Source organism: Microcaecilia unicolor, chromosome 3 (assembly GCF_901765095.1).
Source record: "Microcaecilia unicolor chromosome 3, aMicUni1.1, whole genome shotgun sequence".
Classification (NCBI taxonomy): Eukaryota; Metazoa; Chordata; class Amphibia; order Gymnophiona; family Siphonopidae; genus Microcaecilia; species Microcaecilia unicolor.
In genome coordinates, this window is record NC_044033.1 from 138992193 (window position 1) to 139009995 (window position 17803).

At 41.0% G+C, this 17803-nt stretch overlaps 1 protein-coding gene across 1 annotated transcript in view; it reads right to left on the minus strand.

Annotated features, from left to right (window-relative positions):
* RYR2 (ryanodine receptor 2) overlaps nucleotides 1–17803 on the minus strand; it is a 908577-nt gene that overhangs the window by 337198 nt on the left and 553576 nt on the right. Inside the window, 1 exon segment of the mRNA XM_030194683.1 lies at nucleotides 9559–9619. Coding sequence (XP_030050543.1) covers nucleotides 9559–9619 — 61 coding nt within the window.

Sequence of the window (17803 nt, forward strand, 5' to 3'; positions counted from 1 at the left end):
GACAAGTATCTTCAATAAACCCTACACTGGTCAATCCTGCTCATTCATATCCATTAATACAGTTCACCCTTTCACTCTTCTTAATCATATCAACATGACTTTTATTCAATGCAATATATGTTGTGCTTAGTCTTAAGGAGAACCATCCGGAACCTTAGAACTTGCCCCATCTGACTCCAAATATCAACTATGAAAGATGAAATCAACAACCTCAAGAAGGAACTGGCTACAATTAAGGAAGCATCCAGGATTATCCAATTCCCAGACAATTTACCACCACCACTACCACAGAGAATAAAGCAACAGAGGGTCACAGTAGGCTTAGGTAGATTACAACCTGTGACTCAGAGGCATCCACCATCCCAACCTTTGCACCTAAATAATTCCTTTGCTGCACTGGAGCATTATGATGCTCAGAAAAGAAGTACTGGTGCGGAACCAGAGGCAAGGAATGTAACACAATCCAACAGACATCCCCAAAATAATGATAGATTAGCATAAAGCAGAAAATTCTTACTGCTGAGAGACTCCAAAGGACCCAACCTAGTGAATTGCTATACCAACCAAATACTGAATGTGATCTGAAAAGAGAGTAAGGTTTCTAATACTGATATTGTAGTACACCTGAGGACAAAAGAGCTGGCCAACAATAGCAAGTTTAGAGCACAGAGAGCGTTCCAGAAGCTTAGGGATGGACTCAAGTCATTTGTTCAGACTGCAGTTTTTTCTGAAATTATTCCTACATATGGGAAGGGAGAGGAAATGCTACTTAAAACAAAGAAGTTGATTTATACCGCAGATTTAGACGGAGGGGCTATCCTAAACAGGTACTGAAGAAAGCCCATAAGAGGGCAAGAAATGCCCAGCAACAATGGCTTTTACAACCTCGCACAGCAGCCCAGGAGCAACAGGGCCAAATGGTGTGCATCCTACCTTTTTCTGCGCAGGCTAAGTGCATTAAGAACATCATTCGCTGACACTGGCCACTATTGCAATTACACGACATACCATCAGATCTATGTTTTGCCTACACGAGGGCCTGCAACTTGGGATAATTATTCAAGAAGAGACATGGGCATGCACCCCTTGATATTAGGGGGGCCATGACAGATGCCACCGATGTGTGTACTGTCAACCCGCATGGACTACCTCTGTGATTAGGACTCCGGTCACAGGAAAAGATTACATATTGAGACACAACACTAATTGTGAATCCTCCCAAGTAGTGTACGGGATCTGTTGTTCCTGCGCCAAGTGGTATATTGGCCAGACCAAGCGCAGAATCAAAAAACGTATAGCAGACCACTTGAGTAACCTGTGCAGTCAGAAGAAGGAGGCACCCCTAGTAGTGCACTGGGTGCAGGCTAAACATGAGGAAAAGACCTTCTATTTGTGGTTTTACATCAAATATCATTGAGTAGTGGAGGGGTGTGGTGTCAGCATTAATACATAAGGAGCAGTGCTTAATTGTAGAAATATACAATATTGGCTTAACCATGAACCTTGGTTCAGGCCTGAGTTATCAATAGGCCAAGGCCTCAGTGACTTCTGTGTGACTCAAGAGCTCATGACAGGCTACTCAACTGTACCAAGGTTCGATATGCAATGTACATAGTCACATGTGTTAGAATGTTACTTTTGATGTAGTTCCAATAAAAAACGTTTTAAAACTAAAAAAAAAAAAAAAAAAGAGCTCATGATATGTGCAGATACCCTTGTGTGCAGACAAAAGGAGAAGGACAAGGGTGCAGAAACAGGACAATATGATTTATTGACACAGGGCAAACAGATGACTGGAAACAGGAACAAGATCACTCCTATGGGAGGCTGACTAGTCTTTCCGAGAAGTGCTCATCAGTTTTTTATACTATAAACTGCATTTGAACTGTTGCTAAAGATGAATGTATATAAGTGACAGTGTCCAAGCTTTACTTTGGAGAAGGGCAGAAGCAGCTAACACTTTTGTGTAACAGTACTGCCTGTTCTCCCATGAGAAACTGTATCATGTGATTTGTACTTCATAAATAAAGTAGTTTACCTTTCTCATATGCAGCCTTGGTCTTTCCTCACTCTATATATTGGATAGTGGATATTTAATAGTCTAGGGTGGGGGGCCAAAAAGGCCAGAAAAACATAATCAATGGCGCATGGTGAGCCTGTATGGTCTAAACAAAGAGATTGATTGGTAGGCGGTGACACACCTTTCATAATGTTTAAAAGGAAGGGGAGTGGCTAGGAGCGATGTCACTGCGCATGCACTAGCATCCCAGCCGGCTGAAGTTAGAAGTTGGGCTGTTCCCGCCACAGGTTAGCCTAAAAAGATTTTTTCAAGTTTTAGATTTTTGATTGCTTATAACACTGTTAAAATATAAGATTGGATTTGTGACCATGACACTAGTTTAATTTGATCATCTATTTTGTTATTTTCAGAATAGCGTTCCCCTGAAGACGCTCTCCAGCGAAACATGCTTGCATGTAGGGAACCAAAATATGAAGACAGAGAACATTCTTTAAGGCACTTTTATTTTATTGCACATCACCAAAGAGACTGGGGCCCCAGCTGGACAAAGTTATATCAACTATCACCTCTTCATAACACCAAGATAAGTAACCCACCTAACGCTGAGGCTTATTCTGGAGTTTTTTGAAACTTTAGTTAAAGTATGAGAATCCTCACCAATATTACTATTGTAGGATTAGAGGTAGGGAGGAGGTACTGGTGCTATGATGTCTGGTCGGGTATGAAGCAATTTAGGACTGCCAGTCAGCCCAGCAGGATATACCCAGTCACTGAGCACTACAAGCATATTTTAAAAAAGACAAAAAATATATATCACTACAGTTAGTTTTTATGGTTTTTTGTTGCAACACTTAGTTAAAGTTTAATGCCAAGAAGTGCAGAGTAATGCACGGTGTGGGGGGGGGGGGGGGGGTGGCAGAAATCCAAAAGAGGGACATCAAAGGCTTTGGGGGGACAGGTAAGGGGGTCCTTATAGTAGCACCCATTAGGTTTGAATCCACCTTTGGAGTTGGGAAAGAGGAGGGTTTTTGTGCAGAGGAAGAAGGAGGGCATAATGCACTTTTGACAATTATTGGATTGTAGGGAACTGGTAGAATTTAGAGTTTTACAGGAACACTATAACTTATTCACTGGAAACTTCTTACCACACTTACAGATACAACATTTCACAAATGTTCAGGGATGGTTAAAGGAAGACCCTGAAGATACTGAGAGATTGGAAGATTTATGAGTAGCTTTGGGGAAGTTAAAGGGCCCCATTTCACTGATATATAAGTAGTTCTAGGGGTTGAATTTCAGAAACTCAGTTTATGTTAAAGTGGGAATGGGATTTGAGTATTGAATTTACTAAGGGTGAATGGAAAGCCATCCTTTTGAAACCAAGAAAGCTTTGCCCTGTGTTCTGGTGCAGGAAAATGCTTATAACATTGTTACTCAATGGTATTATATCCCTGTACTGTTAAAAGCTATGTTCCCAATAGTTTCAGATCTATGTTGGAGATGTGAGGAGGAAGCGGAGACTTTTTTATATATATGGTTGTCATATTCAAAACTCAGAGGAAATTGGGCAGGGATGACACAGACATTGTCAAGGGTATTAGATACTGAGTTTTATGCTAACCCCCAGTTTTGTTTGCTGGCTCTGGGGAACAGAAGAGGTCTTCGCTAGCAACATTGGATAAAGCATATCATAGTGGCAGCAGCAAAGTGTGAGTTTGCAGCGCAGTGGAAACACTCTATGGGATCATCTGTAATGGACTGAATGCAATTATTAGCGAGATGGAAAGACTTACAGTTAAGTGGAGAGGCTGCTTTGCTAGAAATGAAGATGATTCGGCCTCAATACAACACTGGACAGGATAAAAGATGAATGGGGGTAGAGGATGGGTTTGGGTTTGAATTCAAAATGGTGGGGAGATTTGCACTGAAGAAACCATAGTGAATATCTGACTGGATGAAGTTGATGTTGCTTGTAGAAGATGGGAGGATTCTTGGGATCTAGGTGGCGAAGTTATAGAAGGGGCGGGGCAATTTTTATATGGGAGATAAGAATTGACTTTGTAATTTACACCATATATGTTGATGATATGAGAAATTTATGGTTTGCATATTCTGTTTTCCCATTATGAAACTTTAATAAAAATTTGTTGAAGCAAAAAAGTAAGCAGAGAGGTTTGAATGATACATAAAATATCCAAGAAACACCATGTAAGCATTTCCTCAATAGAAATCATCTTACATACTGGGAAGTTCATGAAATATGAATTATAGTTTTTTTTTTTTAAATGTCCATTCAATATATTGTCTTTCATAAAAGATTTAAATAGCTTATCCATATTATCCAATCTATCACACTGGGCCTAGAGATGCCTTTCAATGTTGTTTTACTCTGGAGTCTAACTCAGATCTTAATAGTTGTGTCTCCAACCAAATGCCACCACTGTGAACGACAACCAGACACAAAACATTCCAGCCTTGCTACAAGCTTCCAAATTTACACATTTGATACCTCCTTAGAGGAAGTGGATGAAATACCTGTACTTCAGCTAAACCCTACTGGAAAAGCCACAGGTTTCAAGGAGGAAATATACCAAAATCAGAGGGGTGTCTGAAGGGAGGATGCAAGATTGGGGGGTGTCAGAAGGGAGAATCAGATGCTTGGGAGAGATTGAGGGAGGTGCACCACCGTAGCAGTGCTGTTGTGATATTTAATTATTTATTTTTGAGTGAGCCCATACAATGTTACTTGTAGTAGAAAATAGCGTAGGGGAACTCATGCTGTCTGCCACTGCAGGCAAAATGGTGCCAAGCAGCAAGCATCTGTATTATGTAGTAAATGCAGGGCAGATGCTAGGCACATCTCCTGCATTTATCCCACAGACTTCACACTTACCATGTGCTAGTTTTTGCAACTAATGCACGGTACGTGCAAAAATTTACTACACTTTAGTAAAAGAGCCCCTAAGTTTGTCTAATAAAAAGTTATCACCTGTAATGTGATTGTTGATTCTTATTTCCATATATTCAAGTGGTCTAACACAGAAATCACAATTCTTCCTTCATATTTACTAATTTTTGTCTATTTTATGCACTCATTTTATGCTCTCTACTTAGGTTCAAATCTTCTCCATCTCTCTATTTTTGTGTGCTGTTTGTGCCTATTTTATACCAATTTTGCTGCCTCATAGAATGGTAAAACACCTTCACCCCTGTTACTGTTTATCACTTCGTATTCATGCTATCCTCCTTCCAGTCCTCCCTATTCCTCGCCAAACAGGACTACTATACCCAATTGACTAATTCCCTCAGCTCTAACCCTCGTCGTCTCTTCGCCACCCTTAACTCCCTCCTCAAAGTGCCCTCCGCTCCCCCCCCCCCCCTCACTCTCTCCTCAATCACTGGCTGACTACTTCCGCGACAAGGTGCAGAAGATCAACCTAGATTTCACCACCAAACCTTCTCCTCCTTTTCACCCTATAACCCACTCCCTCAACCAACCAACCCAGGCCTCCTTCTCCTCTTTTCCCGACATCACCAAAGAGGAAACTGCCCATCTTCTTTCCTCCTCGAAATGAACCACCTGTTCCTCTGACCCCATCCCCACCAACTTACTTAACACCATCTCTCCTACTGTTACCCCCTCCATCTATCATATCCTCAACCTCTTTGTCTCCACTGCAACTGTCTCTGACACCTTCAAGCATGCTGTTGTCACACCACTCCTTAAAAAACCATCACTTGACCCTACTTGTCCCTCCAACTACCGCCCCATTTCCCTCCTACCCTTCCTCTCCAAGATACTTGAACGCGCCGTTCACAGCTGTTGCCTTGACTTTCTCTCCTCTCATGCCATCCTTGATCTGCTTCAATCCGGCTTTCGCCCTCTACACTCAACAGAAACGGCACTATCTAAAGTCTGCAATGACCTGTTCCTTGACAAATCCAAAGGTCACTACTCCATCCTCATCCTCCTCGACCTATCCGCCGCTTTTGACACTGTCAATCACAATTTACTTCTTGCCACACTGTCCTCATTTGGGTTCCAGGGCTCTGTCCTCTCCTGGTTCTCCTCTTATCTGTCCCACCATACCTTCAGAGTACATTCTCATGGTTCTTCCTCCACCCCCATCCCGCTGTCTGTTGGAGTTCCTCAGGGATCTGTCCTTGGACCCCTTCTCTTTTCAATCTACATCTCTTCCCTGGGCTCCATGATCTCATCTCATGGTTTCCAATATCATCTTTATGCTGACGACACCCAGCTTTATCTCTCCACACCAGATATCACTGCGGAAACCCAGGCCAAAGTATCGGCCTGCTTATCCGACATTGCTGCCTGGATGTCCAACCGCCACCTGAAACTGAATATGGCCAAGACCGAGCTTATTGTCTTCCCACCCAAACCCACTTCCCCTCTCCCTCCACTCTCTATCTCAGTTGATAACACCCTCATCCTCCCCGTCTCATCTGCTCGCAACCTCGGAGTCATCTTTGACTCCTCCCTATCCTTCTCTGCGCATATCCAGCAGATAGCCAAGACCTGTCGCTTCTTCCTCTATAACATTAGCAAGATTTGCCCTTTCCTCTCTGAGCACACCACCCAAGCTCTCATCCACTCTCATTACCTCTCCCCTTGACTACTGCAACCTACTCCTCACTGGTGTCCCACTTAGCCATCTATCCCCCCTTCAGTCTGTTCAGAACTCTGCTGCACGTCTTATCTTCCGCCTGGACCGATATACTCATATCATCCCTCTCCTCAAGTCACTTCACTGGCTTCCGATCAGGTACCGCATACAGTTCATGCTTCTCCTACTAACCTACAAATGCACTCGATCTACAGCCCCTTCTTACCTCTCTACCCTAATCTCCCCTTACGTTCCTACCTGTAACCTCCGCTCTCAAGACAAATCCCTCCTTTCAGTACCCTTCTCCACCACTGCCAACTCTAGGCTCCACCCTTTCTGCCTCGCCTCAACCCATGCTTGGAACAAACTCCCTGAGCCCATACGCCACGCCCCCTCCTTGCCCATCTTCAAATCCTTACTCAAAGCCCACCTCCTCAATGTCGGGTTCGGCACCTAACCACTATACCTCTCTTCAGGAAATCTAGACTGCCCCAACTTGACGTTTTGTCCTTTAGATTGTAAGCTCCTTTGAGCAGGGACTGTCCTTCTTTGTTAAACAGTACAGCACTGCGTAACCCTAGTAGCGCTCTAGAAATGTTAAGTAGTAGTAGTAGTATTACTGCCATGCATTTTCAGAAATGAGATAAATTACATAACACTCTAATAAGTGCACTATCTGCAGTAGTGTACCAAGGGCAGGGCTGTCCACCCCGGGTGCAGGCAGCAAGGGGGTACACGGAGCAGTTGTGCATCTGTCGGCTCCGTCAGTTTCCTGCTCCCTCAGACATTACTTCCTGCTCCAGGGCAGGGGACCAGCAAAGCTGACAGCTGCACGACTGCTCCATCCACCCCCAGGTGGTGAGGATGATGTGCTTCTGGGGAAAGGTGGGTGATGCACTTCAAGGGGGGGTATGATGCGCTTTTGGAGGGGATGATGTGCCGGGGGGGGCATAGCGGCCACCCGTCCCGGGTGGCAGCCAACCTAGGTATGCCACTGACTATCTGTGAGTACCATTACCGCATAATATTTTTCTCTGTGATAACAGTATGGGAACCTAATGGGAACACCCTTAATAGTTAGCACACAGGCTTTGCACTTAGGGAATAATTCTATAACTGGGCACCTCCAATAAAGTGCCTTGAGGGTATGTGGTAGGAACCCTATTCTATAAAAAAAACCTAGGTGCTTAGGTTCCATAATAGAATACTAGCATAACTAGTTATCAATGCACCTAAAATTTAGGTGCTTGTATTTACCCCAGCCCAGAGGCAGACTGGCAGAAACAGTCATTGCTCCCCCCCGGGCCCCCTGCTGTTGCCGCCCCCGCTTTTGTTTCTAGCACCCCCTGGCCATACCTTGAAGAGTCTTGGTGGTACAATGGACTCTTCAGGAGGCAAGAAAGAATCTCATTCTTTCATGCCTGCCACCAGTGCTCTACCCGGCACCACCGCTGCTTCTTCTTAATGGCTGCCAAGACTTCCTGCAACAGTCTCATAGGTCTTGGCAGTCATTTTGAAAATGTGACAGTGCTAAACAGAGCAGTGCAGTGGGCAGGAAATAGTGGAGTTCTTTCCTGTCTCTGAAGAGGCCACTAGACCACAAGGACCCCTCAAAGAAGGCCTTGGGAGGGCCCACTGAGGCTCAGGGGACTGTAGTGTGCAGGGGGAGAGAGAAGCTCAGGGCCCTCTGCACTGCACAGTTGCCCGTATGTTCAGCCCGCTCTTGCCCCAGCCGTAGAACTGGTGTGAGTGTCATTGCTGAAGGGTTAGAAGGAAAGGTTTATCTTTTTGCTGATGGCACAAAGATATCCAACAGAGCAGACACCACAGATGGAGTACAAAACATGAGAAGATATCTACAAAAATTAGAAGAATGGTCTAAGGCAGTGGTTCCCAAACCTGATCCTGGAAGAACCCCAGCCAGTAAGGTTTTTGGGATATCCACAATGAATATTCATGAGACAGATCTGTATGCAGATGTATGAGATACAAGGGAGACAACCACTGATAAGCACAGTTGAGGAGAAAGTAGAATGATAGTGCTGAGCATCTCAAGGAGGTGACCAGAAGGGTGCTAGGTTGCATGGAGAGAGCTATAATCAGTAGAAGAAAGGAGATATTGATACCCCTGTACAAGTCATTAATTAGGTCCTACTTGGAGTACTGTTTCAGTTATGAAGACCATATCTCACTAAGCACATAAAAAGACTAGAAAAGTGACAAAAAATAGTATGGGGTTTGCATCAAAAGACTTAAGAGAAGACTCGATGTCATTTCTCCTTTTTTGTGCATCTTCACTGGCTTTCTGTGGAGGCAAGAGCATTATTCAAGCTTTATTGCTTTCTGTTTAAGATTCTACAAGGTGAGGCTCTTATCTACATGTACAACCTCTTTAATTTTGCTTCAAATACAAAGATACAGTTAAGATATGTGCGTCCTTTCCAATTTCCAAATCCTACGGGGAAAAAGTCAAATAAATTATTCAATTCCTCTTTTCCTTTTCAGGCTGCAATATTGTGGAGAATTCTTCCAATATATCTTAGGGATTTCTCTGCTTACAGAAAACTTAGAAAGGGTTTAAAACCTTTTTTTTATTTCAAAAATTAATTACTTGTTAATGGATTTAGCTGGATACATTGTTTTTCATTGTAATGCTATGTTGTAATTCCTGGGAATCTTCTCAGTTTTCTTTTATTGTAATCTGCATTGAACCTGATTCTGCATATGCGGAATAGAAGAATAAATGCTATGTTATGCTACAGTATATATATAATGTACTTACAGAATTGCCTTCTTACTGTGTGGTAAATATAAAACTTTAGCACATTTTAGTAACAGAGCTTCTAAAACTCCTATAAATGATTCAGTTTCTTTAGATTTTTGTTTTTTGAAACAATGTAGTGCTTATTTTACCTTGCATCCAAGGTCTGCGCCAATATGTGAAGACAGTTGACAGTTGATGTGGCATCATTTCCTAAATTTAAAGGAAAAGGATAATTAATTTGGATATTATAAATTATATCATTCCCAGTTAATGTTTTTTTCTTTTCTATACGGTATTTATTAATTATATGTGACCTCTAACTCTCCAAATCATATAATTACAACACTGCAAATAAACAAAGAAACAAATAAATCACAGAAAAGATGATTATACATTAGGAGCATGTGAATCTGTTCAGTTCTCATAAATGTATTACTCTGAAGTTATGATTGACCCTGCATAAATTAGTTATTTACAACTGACACTTACAGATCCATATTTAAAATTGTGCTGAGTGGGTACATAATCCAGATAAGTATTTCTGTATATTAATCAAAGCTTTTCTGGATACCTTTAGGATAGCTATTTGGCTGACCTGAGATACTCAGGTAAATTTGTCTGATAAGTAAGGAATATCACTGCTAACTGCTAATGTTAAACCATATCCCAGGAACACCCTCAGTGATTGGTTTGGTTTCTTTTAATGCTGAATGCATTTAAATTTTGTGCTGTGGCAACAATTTGCCCAGACAAAATTGTAACTAGTTGAGTGGGGATGGAGTGAGGGGATTTGAAAGCTCAAGGTCTGTTCATAAGCTGGATAAATGTTTTGCATTTCAGAAATGTTGTGGTGTTGTAATTATATGCTTGAGAGAGTTAATTATCACATTTTCTGATGACATTTATGGACTTCTCTTGCTTCTGTTTTCATCATTATTAGTAAATACATATATAATAATAATAATAATAATAATAATAATAATAACTGCATGCCACATAAAATAAGCATGTAAAAAACTATACTGGTGTACTACCTTACAAAGCACAACTCTGCTAATGCATAGTTTGAACAAATGGGAGTTAAAACCATGCAGGTGTGCCGAAATAAATCATGATCCATCAAATTACTCTGATTCTCAGCAGGCACTTGCTTAAGCTTTTAAGCAGGGATTGGGTATAAAGTATGCATGACATTTGAGCAGTTCAGCTGAATTGACTTTAATTTATCTAATCAGTTCTGTGGCAAAGAATTTTCAATGTGCTAGTACTACAAAGTTACCATTTTGTATGAAAAAAATATGTATCCAAAGCTCTTCAAAGATGCAAAAGCCTAGAAGGTAAGTATGACCTTAAATAACCTTCACTGAAACTCACTAATAATTAATCCATCTTTCAAATAAACGAAGGCAAATCTGATTTAAATTGCTTCAAACAATGTGTAATACACAGTTTCTATTCCTGTAAATTGATGTATCAAAGTATTTCTCCATTATGAAAAAGGATTTGAAACAGCCTTTAAAAAATTAGACCCTAATATGTCAATAACCCAAAACATGCAAAATGTTTCATATTGACAGTAAGAAACAGAACACCATAGGTCTATTCTTACAATCACAGAAAATTCTAAATAGATTATTTACTAAGCTGCATTAAGACATTAACATACGCCATTTGACACATAAAGCAAGCTAAAACATGATAACATTTTTTTAAGAAGAGGCTCAATGTGGACCTAAATAAATGAAACTATATCTCATATAAAATAAATCATTACTTTGCAAAAAGGATTAATACAGCCCATGTTAGCCATGTTACCACACATTATAAGCCAACAGATATTATGAGGTCCTTTTAATAAGATGCGCTGAAAAATGGCTTGCAGTAGTGTAGGCGCTGGTTTTGGGCATGTGCCAATCGACTTTTCAGTGCGCCTGTAAAAAAGGCCCTTTTTAAAAAATTTTGCCAAAAATGGACACGCAGCAAAATCAAAATTGACACACGTCCATTTTGGGTCTGCGACCTTACCGCCAGCCATTAACCTAACGGTAAAGTCTCACACAGTACCCAGGTGGTAATGAACTACGCATATCAAATGCCACTTGACGCGCATCTGATACGTGCATCCGAAAATAAAAATTGTTTTTCAGTTGCGTGTTATTAGACACGCGCCAATAATGAAATTCTCACCACATGGTAGCTGGGCGGTAACTCCATTTTGGCGCCCATTGGGCACATGCAGACACTTACGTAGCTTAGCAGAAGGGCCCCTATATTTCCAGAGGTATAATTAGATTTCTTCCCTGCCAATCACACATTTAAACTCCCTAATGATCCAATGGCACTCCTGTCTCCTCTCTTACCAACCCCAATTCTGGAGGAAGGGGGAAGAAATTCCTAGTGGTCCAGTGGCTTTAACAGCACCCTCCTCCCCAACGCCAATGAGGAGAAAAAGGTAGGTAGTGAAGCCTCCCTTCCCCATCAGACCCCCATCCCAAAAGGCAAATTTGATTTATCCCCTGGGTCACTCCCTAGAAACTCATAGGGGCTAAGAACAATTCCAATTTCATCCTGCCCTCAAACTGCCATATTTCATAACAGAAACACCTGACTCCCAGCAGTATGACAGGAGGTACCACTAAGGGTCAGCCTGCCAAATAATAAAGTACTCCCTTGCTTGGCACATTGATCTCTAGTGGATCATCCTGGAATACTGCACTATTGTTGCACATTTTAGTAGATGCACTTCAAAAGGAGGCAATGAACTACAGTATGATGCTCTTGTTAGCTACAAAGAAGAGTTTATATAAATATACTGTAGATGTATTGTACAGTACTGTGCACAGCACCAGCTGGTACTGTAGATTTGTCTGATTAGTGGGGGGAAATATGTAAGCAAATTCTATTAAAAAAAAAGCTTGCACTAAATGCGTCTGGCAGAAGCATGCAATCAGCACATATCATTCAGTTCTCAAATAGAAACAAACAAAATTGTTCTAATCAGCTGCGCATTATGTACAGCAGGCAATTCTGTTATATAAATGTGGATAGCTGATATATTTGCTAGAAAATTCCATGAGCTGTTCAGATCTTAATTTAAAAATTTAAACTACAAATTTCAAGACACATTAAGAGGACTGCATAGGTCATTTGGACAGGAAAATAAATGTTTAGGTCTGTGCATTAAAAAATATGCTAATATTTTATAAAAGGTTCATTGAGTCTTTCATAAAATACATATAAGGAGGAATTCTATAAATGGTTTCTAAAAAACACATAGTGGTATTCTATAAACAGTGCCTAAAGTTAGCGCTTAAGCCCAGGGATCACTCCTACATTTAGGCACAGCCATTTGTACCAACGAAAAAATTGAGCAAGTGCCTGCGCCTATATTTAGGCATGGAGTCCCCTTATTCTATAATGATGCAGGTAACTAAAAGTCATGCCCTTGATCTGCCCCAATCTGCCATGGCCCTCCCATTTCCACGCTCCCTTTTCTGACTCACACCTAAATTTACATACATACATGTTAAATGGATGCAAATTATCCTCATCAACTTCAAAGTAGTTTATAGATGCAAGGAAAAACACAACTTGAAGTATCTATATACAAATGCTAGAAGCCCAAAAAATAAGATGGGAGAGTTGGAGTATATAGTACTAAATGCAGAGGTAGATATAATAGGCAACAGGCATCACAGAGAGCTGGTGGATGGAGGAGAATCAATGTAATAAAAGACTCCTTGTTCGAGCAACTGGTCCAAGAACTGACGAGGGGGAGTATTTTAGATCTAGTCATTAGTGGAATGCAGGTCATGGTACGAGAGGTAATGGTGTTGGATCCATTGGGAAACAGTGACCATAACATGATCAAATTTGAGCTGATATCTGGAATGAAGTCACTAAGAAAATCTACTGTAGCAACATTTACTTTTTTAAAGGGTGACTATGACAAAATGAGGAAGTAGTTAAAAAGGAGCTAAAAAGATGATCCGCATAGGTTAGGACTTTAAATCAGGCATGGGCATTGTTTTAAAATACCATTGTGGAAGCCCAGTACATATGTATTCCTTGTATTAACAAAAGTGGAAAGAAGAGCAAATGACAACCAGCATGGTTTAAAGTTGAAGAGAAAGAGGCTAATAGAGCCAAAAGAACATTCTTCAAAGAATGGAAAAAGGGTCAAAATGAAGACAATAAGAAGCAACATAAGCACTGTCAAGTTAGATGCAAAGCACTGATTTAAAAAAAGCTATAAGAGAATATGAAGAAAAACTTATCGCAGAGACAAAAACTCATAGTAACACCTTTTTACGGTACATCAGAAGCAGAAAGCCTTTGAAGGAATTCATGGGACCATTAGATCATAAAGAAGCAAAAGGGGCACTCAGGGAGGACAAGCCCATAGCGAAGAGATTGAATGAATTCATTGCTTCAGTCTTTACGGAAGAAGATGTAAGAGATCTACCTGTACCAGAAATGGTTTTCAAGGATGAAGATGCAGAAGACCTGAAAGAAATCTCAGTGAGCCTGGAAGACGTAGTGAGAAAACTCGATAAGTTAAAGAGTGATAAATCACCTGGATAGCATACACCCCAGGGTACTGTAAGAACTCAAACATGAAATTTATGATATGCAGTTAGTGATCTGTAACCTGTTGTTAAAGTCGTCTGTGGTACCTGAAGATTGGAGGGGGCCAATGTAACACCAACTTTTAAAAAGTGGTCCAGGAGTGATCTGGGAAATTACAGACCAGAGTCATTTCTTTGAAGGTGTGAATAAACAGACGGATAAAGATGAGCTGGTTGATGTAGTGTACCTGAATTTTCAGAAACTTTTGACAAAGTTCTTCCTTGAAAATTAAAGAGTCATGGGAAAGGCAGCAGTATCCTTCTGTGGATTAGGAATTGGTTACTGGACAGAAAACAGAGGGTAGGGTTAGAAAAATGGCCATTTTTCTCAATCGAGGAGGGTGAACATTGGAGTGCTGCAGGGATCTGTATTGGGACCACTGCTATTTATCATATTTATAAATGACCTAGAAATCAGAATGATGAGTGAGGTGATTAAATTTGTAGATGTCACATATCTATTCAGAACTGTCAAAACATATGTGGATTGTGAACCTTAGGAAACTGGGCATCCAAATGGCAAATGAAATTTAATGTGGACAAATGCAAAGTGATGCATGTTGGGAAGAACAATCCAAATCATAGTTACCTGATGCTGGGGTCCACCTTTGGAGTTAGCACTCAAGAAAAAAATCTAAATGTCATTGTAGATAAAACATTGAAATCTTCTGTCCAGTGTGTAGTGGTAGCCAAAAAAACAAACAGGATGCTAGGAATAATTAGAAAAGGGATGCAAAATAAGACCAAGACTATTATAATGCCTCTGTATTGATCCATGGTGTGACCTCACCTTCAGTATTACGCTCAATTCTAGTTGTCGTATCTCAAAAAAGATATAGCAGAATTTGAAAAGGTTAAAAGAAGAGTAGCCAAAATGATAAAAGGGGATGGAGCTCATCCCACATGAGAGACAGCAGAGAGGGGATATGATTGAGGTATACAAATTCCTGAGTGGTGTAGAACGGGTAAAAGTGAATCAATGTTTCAGTCTTTTAAAAAGTACAAAGACCAGGGGGACACTCAATGAAATTACATAGAAATACTTTAAAGACAAATAGGAGGAAATATTTTTTCACTCAAAGAATAGCTAAGCTCTGGAACTTGTTGCTGGAGGATGTGGTAACAGTGGTTAGTGTATCTGGATTTAAAAAAGATTTGGACATGTTCCTGGAGGAAATGTCCATAGTCTGTTATTGAGGAGGATATGGGGGAAGCCACTTCTTGCCCTGGGATTGGTGGCATGGAATGCTGCTACTAATTGGGTTTCTGCCAGGTAATTTTGATCTGGATTGGCCATTGTTGGAAGCAGGATACTGGGTTAGATTGATTTTGATCTGACCCAGTACGGCTATTCTTATGTTCTTATGACTGTCTTGTAATGCATTTTAGCTTCCATTCTTTTGCTCCTTATCTAAATTGCTACTCAATATAAACATGACAGATTGCTCTTTGGGTTCTATTCTGTATGGCTTGCTTTAAATTATCTTCCCATGGCCTTTTTCCACTAGTGCTTGTGATTATCAACTACAGTTTTACATCAGGAACCATTCCAGTAGTCTGGAAGCAGGCCATCATTTGACCACTCTAAAAAAAAAAATCTTCTCTTTACCTAGTTTAATCTACTGTCTGCTATCCCACCTTCTGCTTTCTTCCTAGTTTGACTGAGAAAACAGCTGTGTAAAGACTAACTAATCATGCAGAGTTAGTGTCTGACTCTTGGATATTAGAAACTATCATTGCATTGCTACTAGTGTGAGGTCCATGCAAAGTTGGAGCGTACACAAATAGTTCTGGCAACCCACCTGACCTCTCTGCAAGATATTGACTCATTAAATTCTAAAGGGGTGATATTCTGCCTGTGTCAGTTAATGGTTTAAAACTGCTAATGGCCACAGGCTGAATTAGACTCAGCTATTCAAAGCTAGGCCCTATTAGGGTACCGGCACTGAATATCCAGAGAGCTGGAAGCTAGGCAGGTGCCGGGCAATATTCAGTATCAATACCCAAATACCTAACAAGGAAAAGGTAGGACTGCTTTTTATTATGGTCCCATCTGTCTGTAACCTTAGGTTGGTATATATAGTTAGGAGGTTTCCTAAGTTAAGCCCAGTGGGATAAGGATCCAATTAAATTTGTTGATTTAGGAACTGGAGCTAGGGCTAGCATAATCTAGAAGGCCAAATAAGTAGTTCAGATTTTATAGAAACTTCCACTTAGAAAGATGCACGGGAATGGGGATTACGGAAATCCCACAGAACTGGCGGGATTCCTGCAGGTATGGAAGAAGTTACCATGGGATTCCCATGGGGATGGAAGAATTTGTCATGGGATTCCTGTGGGAGTGTAGTCAAAATCTATGCTGACTCCAGAATGAGGCTTGGAATGCCCAGAGAGGTAGCTAGAACACCAACACTCATTGGCTGAATAATGAATACTATCCAAAAAACCATTGGAGGCTGATGGGATTGGGAGGAAACAGGGGGCAAATAAATAATAGCATTGACTCCTGCAGGTACAGGTGGGGAAGGAGGAAATTAATTGTGGGGACAGAATGGATCTTAGCGAGTACGGGTAGGTATGGGTTAAATTCTATTGTGGATGGGAGGGGATGGGTGAAATTTCTCTCCCCTTGCAACTCTCTACTTCTACTTAAATAACCCAGTTGACTTCAATTAGAGTAATATGTAGCTTCTGGATTAGAAACTGGAAGATAACTATTTACAAATTTTTTCCTTACAACTTGTTGTTAGTTAGATGTAAATAACCACACCAGTGTTAAATCATCAGTGCCCTTATCATTTACAGAACAACAGGGCAGCAGCAGTGAACTTGATGGCACCAGTCTCTCAGATGTTATAAGAATGTCCATTGTAGCTGTTCCCTGGATTCTGCTGACTGGTAATTTGTATCTTTCAATCATAGATATTTCCTAGACAGTCAACACAGACAAGGTGTCTGAGATGCTGCTGCACAAATAGATCAATTCTTTCATATTTCTTCTCCTTCAGGAATAGAAGAGATTCAGAGGGTTCCCCAATTCCCTCTTAAAGAATCCAAACAGGGCAGGCTTTCTGACTCCTGCACACTTCATTCTGAAACTGTCTCTTACTTGAAAGCTGAAGGGAAATCAAGAGGGCTCCCCAAACCCTCTACAGCTTCACACCTCTCATTGAGAAGTACACACTTTAGTACTGATCCTGGGTGGCTCAGAAAGGCTTACAGTAATTTTAGAGATTCTGCATTGGTTCAGGCAGGCTGGAAGGCATCTCCCTAGATGGCACAGGTCAGAGATGGGAGATCTGACATTTGTTACCAAGCAGAATGTCCAATATATGTTCAGGTGAGTGTCTGCTGCCACAAGAGCCTTTCCCCAAGCTATAAATGTGTCCTTCCAATGTTCTACTAGTTTCCTATAGCTTCTACCTCTTTCAACAAGCTGTTGCTCCTTTTTGGAACACTACTGTGATGCACCAGAGTTCAAACAATGGCCACAGCCTGCATGACTGCAGATGAGGGCAGTCAGATTGCTCTGCTTTGTACAGTAGTATCCATAAGGATAAGGGCAATACTGATGGTAATAACAGCAATGAAAATTCAACCAACATTCCTTTATGCTGAATTCCTCATGCTGTTACATGTTGGATAATTTATGCAAGAAGCTACAATAGAGAGTCCAAATCTCCCGCAAAAACACACAAGGAAACAACAAGTCGAGCGGGGGATATCCAGAAAGACCAGACTGAAGTCACAGATGTTGAAAGCCAAA